The sequence below is a fragment of the Chiloscyllium plagiosum genome, unplaced genomic scaffold (assembly GCF_037043375.1).
Source record: "Chiloscyllium plagiosum isolate Xiang-an unplaced genomic scaffold, Cpla_swu_hap1 HiC_scaffold_25, whole genome shotgun sequence".
NCBI classification, from domain to species: domain Eukaryota; kingdom Metazoa; phylum Chordata; class Chondrichthyes; order Orectolobiformes; family Hemiscylliidae; genus Chiloscyllium; species Chiloscyllium plagiosum.
The window spans coordinates 36914298-36935302 of record NW_028270163.1 but is presented as its reverse complement, the minus strand read 5'-3'; the positions used below and the strand labels follow the sequence as shown (position 1 = coordinate 36935302).

At 40.9% G+C, this 21005-nt stretch overlaps 1 protein-coding gene across 2 annotated transcripts; it reads right to left on the bottom strand.

The window, feature by feature from the left end:
- Nucleotides 1-9405: 9405 nt before the first annotated feature.
- LOC122562156 (protein VCF1) lies at nt 9406-20874 on the bottom strand. Of its 2 annotated transcripts, none has more exons than XM_043714760.2 (3): nt 20782-20874; nt 14715-14826; nt 9406-12460 (listed from the first exon to the last, which is right to left on the bottom strand). In XM_043714760.2, exons 1-3 carry the CDS (start codon nt 20796-20798, stop codon nt 12245-12247), a joined length of 345 nt encoding a protein of 114 aa, XP_043570695.1. In that variant the 5' UTR covers nt 20799-20874; the 3' UTR covers nt 9406-12244. The 2 variants fall into 2 exon arrangements, with proteins under 2 accessions (XP_043570695.1, XP_043570693.2); XM_043714758.2 differs by lacking the exon at nt 20782-20874 and adding an exon at nt 19942-19964.
- Between the last annotated feature and the right edge of the window lie 131 nt (nt 20875-21005).

Below are 21005 nucleotides of genomic sequence, written 5' to 3'. Positions count from 1 at the left end.
ACATTATTTGAGTCTCTGGTTTAACAGTCCACTAGATTATTGCCTCCTCTGGTTTAGAGTTTTATAAAATCATGAGGGATTTGGAGAAGGTGAATGGCAGGTGTCTTTCCCTAGGGTGGGCGATTTCAAGACTTAGGGACATATTCTTTTAAGGTGAGAGGAGAAAGATTTAAGAAAGACACAAGCTTGGAGAAATGGAGTGGTCTCTGCCCCAGACCTTTCCATAAGTGTGAGGTGCTTGCTGCCTGTACGGCTAAGAAAGACTACAGGGTGGTGAACGATCTGATCCTGGGTGCAGAATGCTATTTAAATCAGGAGGAATGAAAAGGACTATAATGTTGTAGTTCTCTGCAGCCAAGACTGGGAACTGTAAGTTGTTGTTTGCCATTCTCCAGAATTAAAGCTGGAGAGGAGCCTCCAGTGGTACATATGAGAACCTGTGTCATATCTGAACATCATTCCTAGTCTGCCTAGTGAGGATCTAAATTAAAGGTGATCATACCTAAATTGTTTCCGGAGCTATGTGCCAATTGCCAAAGTGTCTAGCAGACTAGAGACTAAATTTATGGCTCAAAGAATGGTGTAAGGAGGAAGACTTTTGGTGGCAGTTGTAGTTCTTACTTCTAAACCAGGGTTCAGGTCCCACCTGGTCCTGAGATGTGTAGTAACATCTTTACCAGATTTTGATTATAAAATATCTTTAACTAGGTCTGTAGACGGGGCTAATATTGTGTAATGAGGCAGGGTTAATTTGTATTGTCATTGTAAAACATCCACTGGGAAATGGCAATCATTGTACAAATTCTATGTAAAGTTTGGAAGTTAAATACTCCAGTGTCAAATAAGATTCTTTAAACAAAGCTAATTGCATAAGTATCAGGGGAAACTAAGATTGAATAGCTAAATAGATATAAGTGTATGGTGGCAATTAAACAATGGGAAACAATTCAAAATTCTCAGCAAAAATGCATCTCAGAAAAAGAAAAGCTCAGCAAGGAAGACGCATCCCTGGCTCAAGACTCATCCAGTTCACTCAAGAAGTTTAATTTAGATAAATGTGAGGTGCTGCATTTTTGGTAGGCAAATCAGGGCAGGACTTACACACTTAATGGTAAGGTCCTGGGGAGAGTTGCTGAACAAAGAGACCTTGGAGTGCAGGTTCATAGTTCCTTAAAAGTGGAGGCTCGGGTTTTTAGGATAGTGAAGAAGGCATTTAGTATGCTGTTTCTTTATTGTTCAGAGCATTGAGTACAGGAATTGGGATGTCACGTTGGGGCTGAACAGGACGTTGGGTAGGCAACCTTTGGAATGTGTTGTATGCAATCTGGTCTACCTCCTATAGGAAGGATGTTGTGAACCTTGAATGGGTTCAGAAAAGATTTACAAGATATTACCATGGTTGGAGGGTTTGAACTATAGGGAGAGGCTGAATAGGCTGGAGCTGTTTTCCCTGGAGCATCGGAGGCTGAGTGGTGACCTTCTGGAGGTTTATAAATCATGAAGGGATAGGGTAAAAAGCCAAGGTCTTTTTCCTGATTGGGGGAGTCCAGAACTAGAGGGCATAGGTTTAGGGTGAGAGGGGAAAGATTTTAAAAAGGAACTAAGGGGCAACGTTTTTACACAAAGGGGTGGTGCTTGTATGGAATGAGCTGCCAGAGAAAGTGGAGGAGGCTGGTGCAATTGCAACATTTAAAGGCATTTGGATGGGTACATGAATAGGAAAGGTTTAGAGGGATGCTGGCCAAGTGCTGGCAAATGGGGCCAGATTAACAGGATATCTGGTCAGCGTGGATGAGTTGGACCGAAAGGACTGTTTCCATGTTGTATATCTCTGACTCCAGGTTATGCATAGTTTTATATTAAAAGAGGCTTATAATGTTGCAAAGAACAGTACAGTACAGAACAATTCTGAGGTTTGGAGTGTTTTAGAAACCAGAGAAGTGTCACCCAAAGTATGATAAAGGCCTTCATATCCTTGCTATTTTTCTCTTTAAAGTCTTTAAAAAGCAATTAAAATAAATATTGTTCCCTGAAACAAGTTGAATACCAGAATGAGGGCATCTTAAGAGAAAGACATAATGAGAAAATTAATGATTATTATCAGCAGGAAAAATGCTGGAGGGACTAAAATCTAATGAATCTCTGGGAACAGATACTCTACCCAGTAGAACTGTTTTTCATAAAAAGATTATGCAGCAGAGCTGGTATATGCGTTATTATAACTTTCCAACATGCTTCAGATTTAGGATAGTCCAATCAGGTTGGAAGTTGGTTGTTGTAAAGCTGTATTTTCAAAACAAGAAAAGTGAACTACAGGCCAATTAGCTAAATATTGGTATTTGGGAAAATGCTGGAATGCAATATGCCCGAAACATCGACTCTCCTGCTCCTCAGATGCTACCTGACCTGCTGTGCTTTTCCAGCACCACACTCTTAATTCTGATCTCCAGCATCTGCAGTCCTCACTTTCTCCCACTTGGAAAAGTTTAGCATGATTAGAAGTTTTGTTTGACAAATTTGAGAATTTTTTGAGTATGTAACTTGTGGATAAAGGAGAATAAAATGTATTTAGATTAGATTACTTACAGTGTGGAAACAGGCTCTTCGGCCCAACAAGTCCACGCTGACCCACATAAGCGCAACCCACCCATGCCCCTACATGTAACACTACAGGCAATTTAGCATGGCCAATTCACCTGACCTGCACATCTTTGGACTGTGGGAGGAAACCGGAGCACCCGGAGGAAACCCACGCAGACACAGGGAGAATGTGCAAACTCCACACAGTCAGTCACCTGAGGCGGGAATTGAACCCAGATCTCTGCCGCTGAGAGACAGCAGTGCCGCCCACAATTTGGTAAGTTTCCACACAAGTTTAATAAAAGGCTTGTATTTGGGGGACGATACATCAATACAGAAGATTAGTTAATCGTGAAAGTCAATTGGCATACACACGGTATTTTTAAGTCAGCAGGCTGAGACTAGTGGTGTGTCGTAGAGATCGGTGTTGGGGCGTCAGCTATTTAAAATATAAAAGACAGAATAATGTATCTTCAGTTTGCTGATGAGCCAAAGCTAAGTGAAAAGGACACCTGTGGGACAGAGTCTGTCAAGGGAGGTAACCACATTAATTGAATGGGTAACAAGATGGCAGAAGGAATATAATATAGAAAAATGCAAAAGTTATTCATTTTAGATGTAAACTACAATTCAGTACTTTTTGAAAGGTGTGTAACTTTGAAGTGTTGCTGTCAAAGATATTTGGATGTTCTCATGCAAGGAACTTAGCAAGTTAGCATGGAGGTACAAGAAGCATTTAGGAAAATATATGACATGTCTTTATTGAAAACTTTGGAGTACAGGAATAAAAACAAATCTTGCTACAAAGTTTGTGAGAAGATTTGTAGCTTGGGTGCTCGTTGCTGTGGTTCTGTTCACCGAGCTGGAAGTTTTTGTTGCAAACGTTTCGTCCCCTGTCTAGGTGACATCCTCAGTGCTTGGGAGCCTCCTGTGAAGCGCTTCTGTGGTGTTTCCTCCGGCATTGAAATGACAGCCAGACTACTGCGACCACTAGGACTTATAACAGCACACAAACCAACAGCCACACTCAGACAACAACTCACCAGAACGAAGGACCCGATACCCAGCATGAGCAAAACTAATGTAGTGTACAAAATCCCATGCAAGGACTGCACAAAACACTATATAGGACAAACAGGAAGACAGCTAACGATCCGCATCCACAAACATCAACTAGCCACGAAACGACACGACCAGCTATCCCGAGTAGCCACACATGCAGACGACAAGCAACATGAATTTGACTGGGACAACACTACCATTATAGGGCAAGCCAAACAAAGAACAGCCAGGGAATTCCTAGAAGCATGGCACTCATCCACAAACTCCATCAACAAACACATCGACCTGGACCCAATATACCGGCCACTACAGCGGACAGCTGAAACTGACAACCGGAAGCGGCAGGGACAGGCCACTTTCAATGCCGGAGGAAACACCACAGAAGCGCTTCACAGGAGACTCCCAAGCACTGAGGATGTCACCTAGACACCGAACTCATCTCCACCTACCCCCCTGGTCCAAGAACTCCCCACATACATTCGAGACACCACCCACGCCCTCCGCCTCCTCCAAGACTTCAGTTTCCCCGGCCCCCAATGCATCATCTTCACCATGGATATCCAATCCCTCTACACCTCCATTCACCATGACCAGGGCCTCCAAGCCCTCCATTTCTTCCTCTCCCAACGTCCCCAACAGTACCCTTCCACTGACACACTCATTTGTTTGGCTGAACATGTCCTCACCCTTAACTTTTCCTTCGAATCCTCCCACTTCCTCCAGACCAAGCGGGTAGCCATGGGTACCCATATGAGGCCCAGCTATGCCTGTCTCTTTGTTGGCTACGTAGACCAGTCCATCTTCTGTAGTTACACCGGCACCACTCCCCACCTCTTCCTCCGCTACATTGATGACTGCATTGGCGTCACCTTGTGCTCCAGTGAGGAGGTTGAGCAATTCGTCAACTTCACCAACACATTCCACCCCGACCTTAACTTCACCTGGACCATCTCTGACACCTCCCTCCCCTTCCTGGACCTCTCTGTCTCCATTATTGACGACCGACTTGCCACTGACATTTTTTACAAACCCACCGACTCCCACAGCTACCTGGATTATACCTCTTCCCACCTTATCTCCTGCAAAAATGCCATCCCGTATTCCCAATTCCTCCGCCTCTGTCGTATCTGCTCCCAGGAGAACCAGTTCCACCACAGAACACACCAGATGGCCTCCTTCAGAGACCGCAATTTCCCTTCCCACATGGTTAAAGATGCCCTCCAACGCATCTCATCCACATTCCGCCCTCAGACCCCACCCCTCCAACCATAACAAGGACAGAACCCCCCTGGTGCTCACCTTCCATCCTACCAACCTTCGCATAATCCACATCATCCGATGACATTTCTGCCACCTCCAAACGGACCCCACCACCAGGGATATATTTCCCTCCCCACCCATTTCCGCAAAGACCGTTCCCTCCATGACTACCTGGAGGTAATGGAATCTGGTGGACACGTCCATTATGGTTAACAACTACTGGTTCCCACTTTTAGTTCTCGGGAGGGAACCTACACAATCAATCATAACCAGTGTGAAAGGGTTCTTTGAATGCGGGAATTGCCAATGAAGGTGCTGGTTTTATTACTGCTTGTGGCTTCCCTACCATTTGGCATGTATGACACATATGGCAAAAGCTAACCACATCCTTGTGTATTCCAGGCCAATAAAAATGTTTTTGTACCTTAGCCTGAGTCTTTCTTACCCGTAGGTGACCTCTGACAGGTAGTTCATGTGCTAACCATAACACTTTCTGTCTGTATCCTCCGAGCAACACAATTTGGTGCATTTCAGCCCACTTCTCCTTTGCACTAATCTGCCATGGTCTCCATTTCCATCTTAGGATTCTTTTAGATAATAACCCTCAGGGATATCCTCTGCCTGTTTTTCAGAGTACGCATCCACATATTTATCATCTTGTCTTGCTTTTGCAAGTACATTAGCCTTTCAGGATGAAACACTTCTGTCTGACTTTCTGCCTGTTCAGGTTTTTCCTGCACCATTACATCAAATAGGGTATCTACTAACAACCTCAACTCCTTCATCTTTCTCTTTAATTTTTGCTTCATGCTGTGACTTATGTTAGTGGGATCGTGTTGCTACACAGTCTGGGAAAATACCAGGATATTTCTGTTTTAACTCCTCAGTTTCTTGATCCAGCTTGGCCTTCTCCACAACAAGAGGTGTCACTCCCACCTTGGACCCTGCTAAATCATTCCCAAAAACAAACTGAATTCCTGGAACTGACTCTGTCAATCACTCACCAGTCTTGAGTTGGCACTCCAACCTGACCTTACATCGTGGAATGCTAAATTTCTGTCCAACTATCCCACAAATTACCACACTCGCAGGTAACAGATCAGAAGGAGTGCAAATTTGCTCATCCCTAACTATCAGTGACTGGTTAGATCCTGTATCTCTCAAAATTATAACTTCTTGTCCTTCTCCCCCTGTTCTTTCAGAGTAAACTTTACCCACAGAGTCAAATTCTTTGTAGAGATCAGGTACTAACTCCATACCCAGCCCCTACCTAGGCTGTGCACTCTCTTGCAGTTCCTCAGCTTTTCTTGGGGTTTCCTTTACTACTTTCATTAATGCCAGTGGCTTAACTTCTGTTACCACATCTTTTCCCACAATGCTTTTCTTGAACGACCAGCACTGTGACTTTCCATGTCCACTTTACCACAGTGGAAACACCTGGGGCCTTTCACCTCCTTTCCACCCTCCTGGGCTTCTTTTTTATCCTGTGGTAAACACTTACCAGTGCTCTCTAATCTTTGCTAGTGTAGGATCTCCCCTTCTCCCAACTTCTATCCCTCACAGGACGAAATTCTGGCCAGAAGCTTGTCTTATGCATCAACATGTATTCATCTGCTAATTCTGCTGCCTCTCATTTTCTGAACTTTCTGTTCATCTGTGTTCTTACCATCTCTGGAGTTTTAAAGCTCCTCCAGCATAATAATTTCTCTTAGAGCCTCATAAGTCTTCTCTATCTTCTAAGGTCTGCATCCATCTATCAAAATGACTGTTTAATTCTTTCAAACTCAGCATAAGTCTGACCGGTTCCTTCTTTATATTTCTGAACCACTGTCTATATGCTTCTGGTACCAATTCACAAGCAATTAATATAGCCTGTTTGACCTCCTCATAATCTCTTGACCTCTCACCTGACAGTGCAGCAAATATCTCACTAGCTCTGCCTACCAGTTTAGTCTTAACTGGCATTACCCATAAATCTCAGACCACTCCATCTGCCTCGCCAATTTTTCAAATGAAGTAAAGACTTCAAAATGTGACCAAGTTTTGACAAATTTCTTTATATCACTAACTTCTCTTTTAATCTCCATCCTGTTGACTAAGTCACAACTTCTCAAGTTCAAATTCTCTTTTTTTGCTCAGCTAAGAAGTCTCATTCTTTTCCTCTCTTTCTCTTCCCTTTATCTTCTAACTCCATTTTTCTCAATTGTAAGTTAAGTTTTTCTAACTCTACTGCACTTGCCTGTTTCTCTGACACACCCAAGTGTTTGAGTAATTCCCGTACAATTTCAGCTTTACTTTTGTCCTTCTTAAACCCAATTCTCACCTCTTCGTTAATTCTGACAGTATGGCCCTTTTTTTTTCTTTCTGAATATTCTAGGCAAATTTGGGAATCATTTTCAAACCCCAGAACCTCGTTAGCAATTTTAAGAACCATTTCTTCCACTTTTAATTTAACCAACCACAAGTAACTGAAATTAAACAAATTGTCTCACCTACATTTTATTTAAAGATCTCAGACACTAAATGGCAAGTGTTTGTATCTACCCCAAATCTATTGAAATCTATCCAAATCCCAGACTGGCTCTGTCTAAACATGTTCAAATTACGGCTGGGAGCCCCCAAAACTGTTACAACATGGAGTACAACCCCTCTGCTAATTTAAACCGGACACCTTTTGCCACAATCTGTTAAATTTTGAGAGGCAGAAGACTATCCCAGAGGTCACTACTTAAAGTAAAAATTAACAATTTTGATTTTGTTCAGTCCATCAGAGAACATCAAAACAACAGCTATATACAACTTCTTTCTCTTAAACATATCTTTTACCTCCCACTCTAGATGAAATCCCGTCTTAAATTTACGGCAAAATCAGTTTCAAACCGAGGTATAATCTTTGGATGTCGAACATTTTCTGTAGATTCCTCTTGGTGTTCTGTTGCACAAATTTATTATAGACCTTTCAGAGTGTGATTCGGCTAGCAGTCTGTTTGCCAGTGCTCATTGCTGTTCTGCCCCTAACTGTTCAAAATGTCCAGTTTTATACCCCAAAACATTGGATCATTTCATTGGTTTGATGTCATCCCAAACATTAAAATTCAAATTCAATTGGATTTGGTGTCTTTGACATAATTTAAACTGATAGGCCGAATTTGAATTTGATTTTGTACCATGGCAACACATCACCAGATATTTGTGTCAACCAAATGTTACATTTTCAAATCTTTAGTGCGACTCTTAAGTCCATGCCAGCTACCAGCCTCTCTCAAAGATACAGTACAGACATACACCTTCATAACAATACATATCTCTAGCCACATCTAAAATGTTATTTAATCTCAAGTTACTGCACCTGCAAAAATTTATTTTCCAATACGTCTACATTGTCTCTTTGCAACTTGGTGTTGGTTTTCCAGTTAACTATGAAAACCACATCCACATAAGTCACATCAGTATGCTTTGTTACCCCCGAAAGCACTCAACTTGACCATATTGAAACTTGTATCCAGAAATAACCAAGCATCAGCATATTATGTATGTTAGCCATGGGAAAAGCAGGATTTCACGAATAGGGTAAGGGGTTGGGCCTGGATGGGATGCTATTTGGAGGGTCAGTGAAGACTAAGCCATTTCTGTGCACAATGTGACCCTCGGGTGGAATTTGAGTTTGCACATTCTCCCTGTATCTGCATGGGTTTCCTCTGCTGTCAAAAGATGTGCAGATTAGGTGGATTGGCTATGATATGCTGTGGTGTCAAGCGATGTGCAGGTTATGGGAAATGCAGGGTTGTAGGGATAGGGTAGGCAGATAGACCTGGGTGGGATGCTCATCAGAGGTTTGATGCAGACATGTTGGGCTGAATGTTTCCACTATAGGGATTCTATATACAGGGTGATGCCTGAATCCATGGAATTGTTTACTGTGGCCCAAATATTTTATAGGGAACGTTCCAGAACCAGGGACCGGGGGCTGCCGGGAAGGTAAATTTCCCATTTAAATGAATGGATTCGCTCCTATCTGTGGTTTTGGGCTTCCACGGTAGATTTAGGAATGTATCCCCCATGGGTACAAGGGTCTCCTGTATACAAACTTTTGTTCACTATGCCAGTGATTCAAGTGTATAAATAACCTCCTTGCTATCATTTATAAATGATTTTCTTTCACCTTCCTGCTGCAAGCAAAAACCCCTTCTCAATCACTTTTTTATGCCACATTAGGAACTCAGGTGCTTTCTTCCACGAACAAATTGTCACATAATCTGTATTTAGAGAGACCTAACTTCAGTATTAAGGAAGCAAGTTAATACTCTTTGCATTAGCTTTTGGTTAACAATTGTTTAAATTATATTCAAGGGTTGTAGAGTATCAGAATCACTAACTGGGAAGAATAACATTTTCATAGTATGGTGAACCAAGGCAACTCAAAACAAAGCATGTTGAAAATATGCAGCATTACAAACTTAATAATGCTTTCAATAACTCTGAAATTAAAGACAGAGTCAGAAATTTAGGTAAAATAAATTTTATTTCAAAATTGTTGAAAGCAAGAAATGGATTTTCTTGGAAAAGAGACCTGAATCTCTAAGAAACAAATGCATTTTTGGCTATAACAATATGTTTGAGATCTTGAACAGCCATGATTTTTAAAATACTTTAAATGTCAAGCAAATTCATTTTTAACTCAGAACACTAAATTTGAACTCTAAACTGCAAACTCCACTATAAGTAAGTTGGTTGAAGGCAAACAAAAAAAAAACCAAACTATCCTCTCTGGTTCAAAGCTGATGGTTTCAAAAATCATAACTTGGCTGATGTAAACAAACCAGGTTAAAATGTAACCTGTGCCTTACTATCCACTAGGAACTGTTGTCAGCAGGTAAATTCCATTTTAAAGTTGACATGCACACGATTCATCGTATTGCCTGCTTCTTCAGCTGTGACCTTCCATATATTATACTACTGAGCTGCATCGATGACCTACCCATGTGAAATTGAGTGAGTTAGAAAAAGTATAATTTTCCTGTTTGTTCTGCTTCACAGCAAAGAAAATGGAATGTAATTTGAAAAAGATTATAACATTTCAAATACAGAAAACAATATTCTTATTTTTAGCAGTTTGCTATGATGTTCACGGCTTCTATTTCGCAGCTACTCAGTTATATGATTAAAAGGAACTACAGGCATAGAATTGTACTGGACTCACTGTGTGATGTAATGAATTACAGTATTTCTAAAAATACTCCTTGAAAATAAATTGGCTGCAATTTTTAGATGTCCCAGTTGTTTGTTGCAATCCGATCCCAGATGTTCATAAAGACAACTGTGAAGTGCAGATGTACCACCAGAAGTTTTCACTTCCATAAATTAGAACAGGTACCAAAATAGAACTTTACCTGTAGTCCAGAAGAGCAATTCCACGATTACTCATCAACACGAATTTAGTTTGGAGATAAAGTGCAGCTCAAACGTAAAGTTCATTGTTGACTTAAATTGATCAGTGATATTAAGAATAAAACTGAGTGCAATTGGACTGTAAAACCCACAAACCATAAAAAGGTTCAAATTGATGGGATTTATTTCTCAGCAAATCACTGGTCATAGGAACACACATTTTAGCAGAGCCAAGCTGCTTCCACAACCAGCTAGAAATGGACAACTTAAGAGAAAATTGTCAGGAATCTTATCCTGTCAGTGCTCCAAACTGAACGTGATCTTCAGTCCAAGTGGTATATAAAAATTTAACAGTTGCTTAGAAAAGCACAGTGTCTTCAGCCTCATACCTTGAAGATTTTATGAAAGATTCTGTTCATGTACTATGGGCTTCCACACTGTATTCTTGATTGCATTTCAAATGATCTCATTGATTTTACTGAATGCAAGTTACAATAATTTTATACTCACTTCTGAAGGTTAAACTTGGTATCTTTAGGCTTACAAATAAAATATAATTTCAGACTCTAGAATAAGTTTTAAAAAAATCCCTGACAAAGAACAAATTCCCAACCCCATTCCAAAACAAGAGTCAGGCATGTGCACCCTGAGGTTTGAGTAATTAGGAATGTCATTGACTGTGTCATATCTGTTAATTTTTTATCCAATCATAACAATATAAAGTAATTAAAAATAGAAAGTTTATCTTTCCTTTTGTGACTACTCTCACATTGTCCTAGAAGTGTTACTCCAAGGTAGGATACAGTTCCAAAGGCATCCTCTGACACATCTAGTTGTCAGCAACTAATTTCAACACAAGGATCACTGTGACTGAACCTTGTGCTGTTTTTGCCTGAATCTGTCCCCACATGGACATTTCCAATATAGATTCTCTATACGGTTGCCCCATCTGAGAAAATTAACAATGCACATCAGGGATCACAACTGAAACCTTTATGGTCTGTGCGGCTTAGCTAGTCACTGAGGAAGCTCTTGATGGCTGAATGTCTTACACTAATCACATCTGCATGTGAAACTGGCAAAATATAAATATCTATAATCTGCTTATAACTGGAGGCATAATTTAAAGAAAACCTTTAAGCAATATTGTTCAGGTTTAGTACAAGTTAAGATTTGTATCAAATGCAGACCCAACACAACATAAAAGAGTACGGAAACCTAGATTAACACAACCCTTTTTGACATATTTTTAGTTAAATGAATTTTGGAATGAAGACAGATTTTTAAAAAACTCCAAATATAGAGCCTAGATCTGCAGAGGCATTCATTTTTTACTCAAATAATTATAGAAATTCCACTACTGTATCTGTTTCTGTCTCTGAATGGCAATGCAATTTCACAATAAGTGGAATTTTTCAGCTTGTAATATTAGAGTCTCAAAGAAAAACTGGTTGTAAAATACCAAGGAAACTGTTGTAAGCCTAATACAGTTAAGATCATTTTAAAAGATACTCAAGCTGGTCGTAATCCAGGTACATATCACTTAAAATTCAGTGGAATGCAAAAACGTTTTTAGACCAAGTTGATCTTACTGTGTTTGAAAAATAGCCACTTTCTTCTTGTTTCTTCAAGAACGCCTGTTGCAACATCACTGGAGGACTTTGCTTATTTGCAGATGAACTCCATAATGAACAGATTAGTAAATTAGAATGGTGCCAAACGGGGTAAATGAAGCAATCAAGGCTACAGTTGTGCCATTATAGCCCGCACAATTTTGATATTACATTTGTCCAAGGGCATTTAAAAAGTGAAGAGATGTTAAACTTTTAACCAAATGGAGCAAAAAAAGGGAAAAGATTGTGCAATTTAAATCATCTAAGTACAAACATCCACTCCAAAAGATTACATTTACAGTCCCTGTCCTTCATTGAAGGCACACAGTCCCACATTCTGGTCACGTTTGATGTCCACGCTGATGTAAGCTATAGAAGTGTGCCTCCTTCAGGATCTGATTGATTTGAAAGTACGGGCCTTGTGCAGACTGTTCGCTCGAATCAGAAAACGGAAGCGTAGTCGAGCTGTTGCCTGATTTAGTATTGGCTTCAGCTGGTAAGTGTCCATTCGGTCTGTCAGGACTACTGACTATACTGCTGCTGTCACTGCTTGAGGACTGCAGAAAGAAGAGTGTGTTTAGTTGGTGAGAGAAACTCTAGAATGCTACTAACAAATATCATGCATACAACAAACTTTACAGCACATTTCCACTTATTAGCATTTTGTACATCATATCATTGTGAAGCCAGAAACTTCCTTAACCCTCGTTGAATACCAATATCATCCCCATATATTTTAATGAAGAAACAGGCATTCTTTTGTGGAATTACACAATGGTTGCAGAACTCTTTCACAGGTTACCAGTTCAATGATGCAAGATGTCAGTTTGAAACTAGACAGTAGCCCAACTTTCAACACTAAGAAGCTTCAGTCAAACAACAGACAAGTAACATCATATATCAAAAATATCAAGTTCACTAGTTTCCTAATTATACAAATTACATTGGAACAAGCAGTTTGTAAAGACAGCTTGTGGAGAAACAGTGACATAGGCAGTGGCAGAGACATCAGGAATCCGGTTCCTAAATGGACATATGCTAAATTTGACAGGCTGGGGGTAACATTCTTTTTATTGCAGTCCATATCCAGGGAGACAGATGTACTGGGAAAGATGACAATGTCAGTCTGATTAGTTGCCTAGCCTGCTCCACTATCCATTCTTGCTTGCTGCCTCACTGGTGTTTCTTATGCTCATTATTTCATTTTGAAGTTTCCACTTACATAGGATTGAAAAGATTGCTCCCTTGTTAGAAATACTAAAACTCAAATTAACTATATAGTGGAGTACAATTTTCTAATTCTCCAGATTAGATAAGTTCAAAAATGTTGAAACCAACTAACGGACGAAAAGAACCAAACCAAAAATTGCTGGAAAAGCTCAGCAGGTCTGGCAGCATCTGTGAAGAGAAAGTAGAGTTACTGTTTCGGGTCCAGTGACTCTTCCTCAGAGAAAAAGATTTTCTAAACCTTCAGTCAAGAATTTGACAGCCAGCTAATCAGAGATTGCAGGCTTAATTTGTCTCAATTATTCAATTTGACCAAGCTGAGTTACTAATACTAAAATCAACGTAAAATTTACAACAACGGATTGCCAGCTATATCTGAATGTGGAGGGAAAGCCAGCATTTTAGATAGCCTTTCAGTTCACCAGACAGCAACACCTTCCCTGCAGAATGCCAAAGTTAGCTAAAGATCTGCTGAACCAGAGTTCAGAAAGTATCCAACTCAGCCACTGTTTGCTAAAGAGCCTTTATGTTGCTGCAACTGCCTTCACCTGAATACATCAGCCAATGTTTAAAAAAAATCTCAAAGGGGATCCTTTTGTAGTGTAGAAGTAGTGTCCCTACCCTGGACCAGGAAGCCCAGGTTCAAGCCGCATCTACTCCAGACGGGTGTAATAACAGTTCTGACCAAGTTGATTAGAAAAGTAGGTTAAATTAAAAGTTAAAATGAAAAACCTCAATGGGGACCCTCTTATGATAGTGTCCCTAGGGTAGACAAAGGCCTAGTGATATTATTGCTGGACTCTATTCAGGGATCTAGGTGATATTCTAGGGAACTGGATTCAAATCCTCGCAGATGGTGGAAATCAAAGTCAACTTTAAAAATCTGGAATCAAGAGCCTGTGATGAATCAGGAAGCCTGAGCTCAGATCCCACCTGCTCCAGGAGTATATAATAACATCTCTGAACACATTGATTAGAAAAACAGGTTAAATAAAATTGATTTGTTTTAATCCTCAAAGTATTCTTGTAGCCAATGGTAGTGTCCCTACCTCTGAGGTAGGAGACCCAAGTTCAATTTGCACCTGCTTCAGAGGTAAGTCGCAACATCTCTGAACAGGTTAATTAGAAATATTTCAAAAACCTCAAAATCCAACTTTATTAATTTGGTTACAAAAGGCAGTAGTGTTCTGATATTCATCAGAAATTGGTTTGAATGTGACTTTTATCTGCTGGGAAAACGTTTTCTAATTTGCTCGCGAGATATGGACATTACTGGCTCGAGCAGTATGTACTGTCCACCCTTAACTGTAGATGGTAGTTAAGAGTCAACCACACTACAGTGGGACTACAGTCACATGTAAGCCAGACCAGGTAAAGATGGTAGATTTCCATCCCTGAAGGACTTTAGTGACCAAATGGGTTCTCACAACAATCAACAGTATTTTCTGGCTAGCTTTTTATTCTGGAGCATGAGAAATCATTACTACAACCAAGTTTCAATTCACGCGGTTAACTTTCAGACAGCTTGATCGAACGTCACAGTCCTTGGGTGACAATAGTACAATTTTATAATTTGTTTCTAACCTCACAGTCCCAGCTGTCTCTTGGTAGATCCTGCAACAATGTACTGTTGCTGAGACGTTTCGGTGGTGGCACAGAATGGTTTTCTTCATTGTTACAGTTCCGTCGCCGCTTCCTGAAATGGGTTAGGTTGGCAGTGGTGGTGGTGGTGGTGACAGAAAGAGTCAGAGAACAAACCTTAATTAATATCCATAGACACCAATTAAAGTGTACAATTACTTCAACTTAACTACTGGCTTTCACAAAAAAAGCCTTCAATAATGGTACATAATTTTAAAGCTGTATTCAATAATCATACAGGTCTAGACTAGCAAGTTATTCAAGCTCAGCATTAAGTAAAATAAAAAAGGAAATGCCCACTGTCTTGGTGTCATATAAAATTAATGATCATGAACAGCAATGTTGAGATATCCAACCCAATACTATATGGTGTATAGCACATTTTAGCTGCAGAGGATAGTTGGGTTATGCCCCCTCAACTCCTGCTATCATTGAGGTCAGTTAGCATGCCTTTGAGGGACTGCCTGCATCTTGCTCACCAAACTGGGACAATTGGCATTGCACAGTTTGCAATTTCCAACTGCATTCTATGCAAAAGTGATAGGAATTTGGAACTCTGTCAAATCTAAAGTTGAACCCTCTCTTCCTCTTTCAATCAGTAAACCAGACTTAGCTCCTGAGATTAGGGTTAGCTATAACTAAGGAAGGAAGATGCCGAATGGTTGAAAGTTGCAATAATCTGCTTTCAAAAGAATGGGAGCAGGAGTTTGCTCTGCCATTTAATACGATTTTTTACCTCACTTCCAATTTCCCAAATGGCCCCACAGCCCTCAATTACTTTCTTGACCATTTTGGTGACAATGTCATTGAATGGTGATAAAACATCATTGTGACATGGATCTACATCGCTGTTCTTTCACTGTCATCAGCATCAAAATCCTGGGGCTTCCTTCTTAGCAGGACTGACAGCAAATCCATTGCCATCTTCTTTAGCGCTATTTGGGATAGTGAACAAATGCTAACCTTGTCAGTAACACCCACACCCGATGATTTAAAAAGCTACAGCTGATTCTTTTGCACAATCTCTAGTTTTTTTTTTGCATGTTACTTATGATAGTGTCATGCTTGAGCAGATAACTCAGATCAATATTTACTGACAATGTGCTGAACTTCGAGGTTTCCTGTCACCATTTGGATAAACAAGGTCAGTTCTGCTCTCTTGGGTAGACATAAAAGATCCCACAGAACCATATGAAAAAGACCAAGAACGTTTTCCCCTGGTTCCTGCTGATATTCATACTTCAACGAACATGTGAAACAGATTATCTAATCATGATCTTTTTACTGTTTGAGAATTTGTGTGTAAATTGGTTGCCACATTTCCTTCATTACAAGTGACATTTCAAAAGTTATTTTATTGTCTATTAAGCATTTTGAGACAGAGGTTATGAAAGGCATGAGACACATGCAAACTCTTTCTTTATATCGAAGTTTGTGGCATGCTTCAACTGTGATTGATCTTGTGGTTTTAGAAGCATTTCCTTAGATAAAATAAACAAATATTCTGCATCACTTACTTGTAAAGTACAAACTGTACCAAGTTTAAGTACTGAGCCTGGCTAGCAAATATATTTGGAATGATTTCATTTTCTCCTGTTTTTCCAATTGTAGTCTGGATTCAAGTTTTATTATTGAACATTTAATCTTTGTCTCTTCCTCAAAATGATGTTAAAACTTGAATGGAATAAAGTATATTTTCTATATTACTGATTCCAAATTATGTCCTTTCCAAAGCAATTAATTTTTATTGCTGCACATCCACATAAACCTCTATAGACATTTGCCAAACTTATAATGCTGCCAAAATCTGGACCACGTGGGACTAGTTTATATTATGGAAATTAATCAGCTACATTAACTGTGTAATCGCACTGATTTGGTACTTCTGCATTTTTTTCCCCATTTCCCACTCCAAAGTCTTTGCCCTGCAAATTGCAACAGTCCTTTGGGTAGGAGCTTGACACCAAGAGTAATCTTTAGTGTTGGGCAGTATTCTGGAAAAGGCACTGGCTTTCTTTTAGGGAAGCTTTACTAGATAAGATAGTCTGTCCATTCCAAGTATTTATGAGGAAAAGTTGGACAGGTTAGGTTTGTATCTGCTAGCGTTCTGAACAGTAAGAGGTGACTTGAGTGAAACATAAGATCCTGAGGAATCTTGACAGGGTGAACATAAAAAGAATCTGAACTCAGGGTGACTTAAAAATAAGAGGCTATTTTTGGCTATTTAAGACAGAGGTAAGATTTTGTTTTCCTTAAAGGGTCGCGAATCTTTGGAAATGTCTTAAATCTTTGAATATTTTTAAGGCAGAGATAGATTATTGATAACTAAGGGAAAAGGGGTATTAGGGGAGGTGGTAATGTGGAGTAATTTGATCAGCCATGACCTTGCTGAATAGCAGGGCAGGCTTAAGGGGTTAAGTAACATATTCCTACTCCTGATTGGAATGTTTGTTCTTCTAAATAAAATTGATGAATTGGCACACAAGCTCTATCACTGCTGAAAAACTATACAAAAAAGACTGTGGCACCCTTTTGTTAGTGACTAAACTATATGTTCATCCTGTTGTAGATGGAGTTGAGACCAAAACAGATCAATCATGATCTTATTAAATCCTGCTTCTAATTCATATGTTAGACAATAAATTCAAGGTCGAGATGATTGAGGTGAAAGCATTTCAGCAATGCTTTGTGGAAATGTAGAATTAAATAAACAATACATTGCAAAGTATTGTGGAACAATCCATGCTTCATAATCATTAGATCAGTCCTAACTAGGACACAGTTTTTAACCTCAGAATTCGTAAAATATCATTCATAAAATAAAGTTGTCACACTGTGACAATTTCCTGCATCATTGACCCTTCCAGCCAAGTATTGCAATTTAGCAGTGACATCTTTAGTTGCACACCTTCTGGTATGATATTAGAAAAAATTTGCCTGAATTGAATTGTACATCAGTCACAGACCAACTATTCCATCTCTGGTCATTCTCCTAAAAATATTCTTCTTCAATCTATGCAGGTTTGATCCTCCATGTGTTTTCACTCTGGATTATGCCTACACAAGATTCAGATTAGTTTCAACCATTCATTTACATCTTTCCAGTCTCAGATTGATTAGAAAATATCTATATTAGGGATCGTCTGTACACATACAGCTGCAGCACTATTTTTTAAATCTCATGTTTTAAGATTATCTAACAGCCATTTTACAAACATAATACTTTGTTCAGGTTCTTCCATTTAAGCAGGTGAGTTCAGCATTTCCTCAAAAGGAAAGGCAAAAATATTCCACAGAGTAATAAGTGCGGCAAATACAGTCAAAAATATTTAATTTTCAGCATAACTCTTCTCACCATTAACCTAAAAGATTTAATGGAAGATTATTAGGAATAAAAGTCTTAATTTTTTTGTAAAACACCATACTTTAATATGTGGAGCACATCTTTGAATACAGCATACCTCTTAGTATAAAAATATAGTCAAAAATATCACATTTAGAGATTTTTCTCAATTTAAAACTACTGACGCAATGTACAAAGACTTTGGTGGGCGGCACGGTGGCACAGTGGTTAGCACTGCTGCCTCACAGCGCCTGAGACCCGGGTTCAATTCCCGCCTCAGGCGACTGACTGTGTGGAGTTTGCATGTTCTCCCCGTGTCTGCGTGGGTTTCCTCCGGGTGCTCCGGTTTCCTCCCACGGCACCAAAGATGTGCAGGTCAGGTGAATTGGCCATGCTAATTTGCCCGTAGTGTTAGGTAAGGGGTAAATGTAGGGGTATGGGTGTGTTGCGCTTCGGCGGGTCGGTGTGGACTTGTTGGGCCGAAGGGCCTGTTTCCACACTGTAAGTAATCTAAGTAATCTAATCTAATCTTACCATGTCTTCAATTATGTTGCACTTCAGCCTGATGTTGGCAAAAGTGGAACAGTTTAAGTATAAAATAACATTTGTTTTAACACTACAGTGATGAACAAATGTGCCCACACCTCCCTCCTCACTTCTGTCCAAGGCCCCAAAGGATCCTTCCACATCTGACACAAATTTATCTGTACTTCCATAAATATCATCTACTGTATCCATTGCACCTGACGTGGTCTCCTCTACATCAGGAATACTGGATGTCAACTTGCGGATCGTTTTAGAGAACATCTCTGGGACGCCCGCACCAATCAATTTCACCACCCTGTGGCTGAACACTAACTCCCCCTCTCACTTCACCAAAAACACGCAGGTCCTGGGCCTCCTCCATCGCCAAACCCTAACCACGCAATGCCTGGAGGAAGAACGCCTCATCTTCTGCCTTGGGACCCTGTAACCACATGGGATCAATGCAGATTTCACCAGTTTCCTCATTTCCCTTCCCCCCCACCTTATCCCAGTCCCAAGCTTCCAACTCAGCACCGTCCTCTTGACCTGTCCATCGTCCTTCCCAGCTAAAAACTCCACCCTCCTCTCCGACCTAGCACCTTCTTCCACCTATCACATTCTCAGCTACTCTCCCATTTATCTCTCAGCCTCCCCCGGCCCACAACCTCATTCCTGAAGGGCTCATGCCCGAAACATCGATTCTCCTGCCCCTCGGATGCTGCCTGACCTGCTGTGCTTTCTCAGCACCACACTCTCGACTGATCTCCAGCATCTGCAGTCCTCACTTACTCCAAGTTTGGATAGCCAAGTTTGAAGTAAGATATCTGGTTTTAAAGTTAAGACATCTTCCAAATTCAATTGGGCAAGACATTTAAAGTGTTTTTATACATCAAATGAGTTATTTGATGCCAGACACACAATCTCTTACCTCAGAATACTCATAACTACACCAGAGACACTGTACATTTCAGTACATAAATACCACTCAATTAAAAATTTTGCTTTGAACCTGAAGCCATGAACAGGCTGGTAAATTCTGTTAATTATTTGATTATGAAACTTTTATTGGAGTGCTAAATATGCCCATGAGGAAGAACTTGTATAGAGCTCATTGTTATTTTTGACAAGAATTTGCCTTTGTATACTTATCAGCAAGTGAAAGAAAATATCCACCAGGTCTCAGAAGGAAAACCAACAGGCCAACTAGAAAGGAGCACTAAAATTTCATTTCAGCATAATCATTGGAATGTTTCTTATTTTTGGAGCAATTCATTAATCTAAACGATTTAGAAGAGTACCTACATTTTCATTTTTTTGAGGGAGGTGGAGGAGAACGAAAACTGAGTAACATAGTCATACTAGATTTGCATAATTGATAATTTAGTATGAAAGGATTTATTGTTTGGCTGAAATCTGAATAAACGCGGCAACTCAATGATCCCAAGAACATCACTGGTGAGACTAATGGTGCTGCAAAACATTAGAAAGTTACTGGCAACGAGGTAATCCTGATCATTTAAGTTTCTCAATTTATTAAAACGTCGGAGCTGCACCCACCGACGAGTACAAAGGCAAAACTGCATCGCTTTCTCCCATAGTGAAACCCAAACTCTCACTGAGCTGCCACCATATTGGAGAGGAGGAGGAGTGAAGACTCAAAGACAATACATCCCCGGCCGGGAAAGGGGGAGCGTCCCTTTAAAAACCTCCATCCGAGGTGACAGTAAGGGCAGGAAAAGGGGAGAATGATCCGAGCTGATGGATCACTCTGGGCCTTCCCTCAGTCACAAGGCCTGCAGACCCCGGATTTACAGACAGCCTTGTGCCTGCGCCATCGGGGCCTCAACCCTACAGCGCCGTTCTTTTCCACCTTTAGCCCGGAGCTCTATCGGCCAAGGCGGCTGCTCCTGCCCTCCCGCGTCCCACCGCAGGGCTCAGGCAGCCCGGAGCTGTGGAGATGCCCGCCCTCACTGAGCCGGCCAACGGGCCTCGGACCCACTACAGGCCGCCCGCTGTGAGCCGCCTGCACGTCATCTGCCCGGCTTCACAGCCGCCCCTCAGGGAGTTCTGCGACGGGGGTGGGGGAAGCGGGTTGTAGGTGCGGTACAAGGGGGTAATGGAATGAGCCGAGCTACCGCTCACCTGCCGTCAGATAACATCTACACCCGGCTGCTGCTGCTCGCTATGTCTGAGAGTCCCTGGGCCGGGGGGGCGGGGCCAAGATGAAGGGGCGGGGCAAGCACGATGACGCGCTAATAGTGACGCCACGTAGTCCACCGACTGCGCGGGCGCAGCAAACACGCCATCGGTGCCAGGAAAGGGGCGGGGCTATGGCCACAGATGGGCGGGGTTGTGGGTAAACGGTC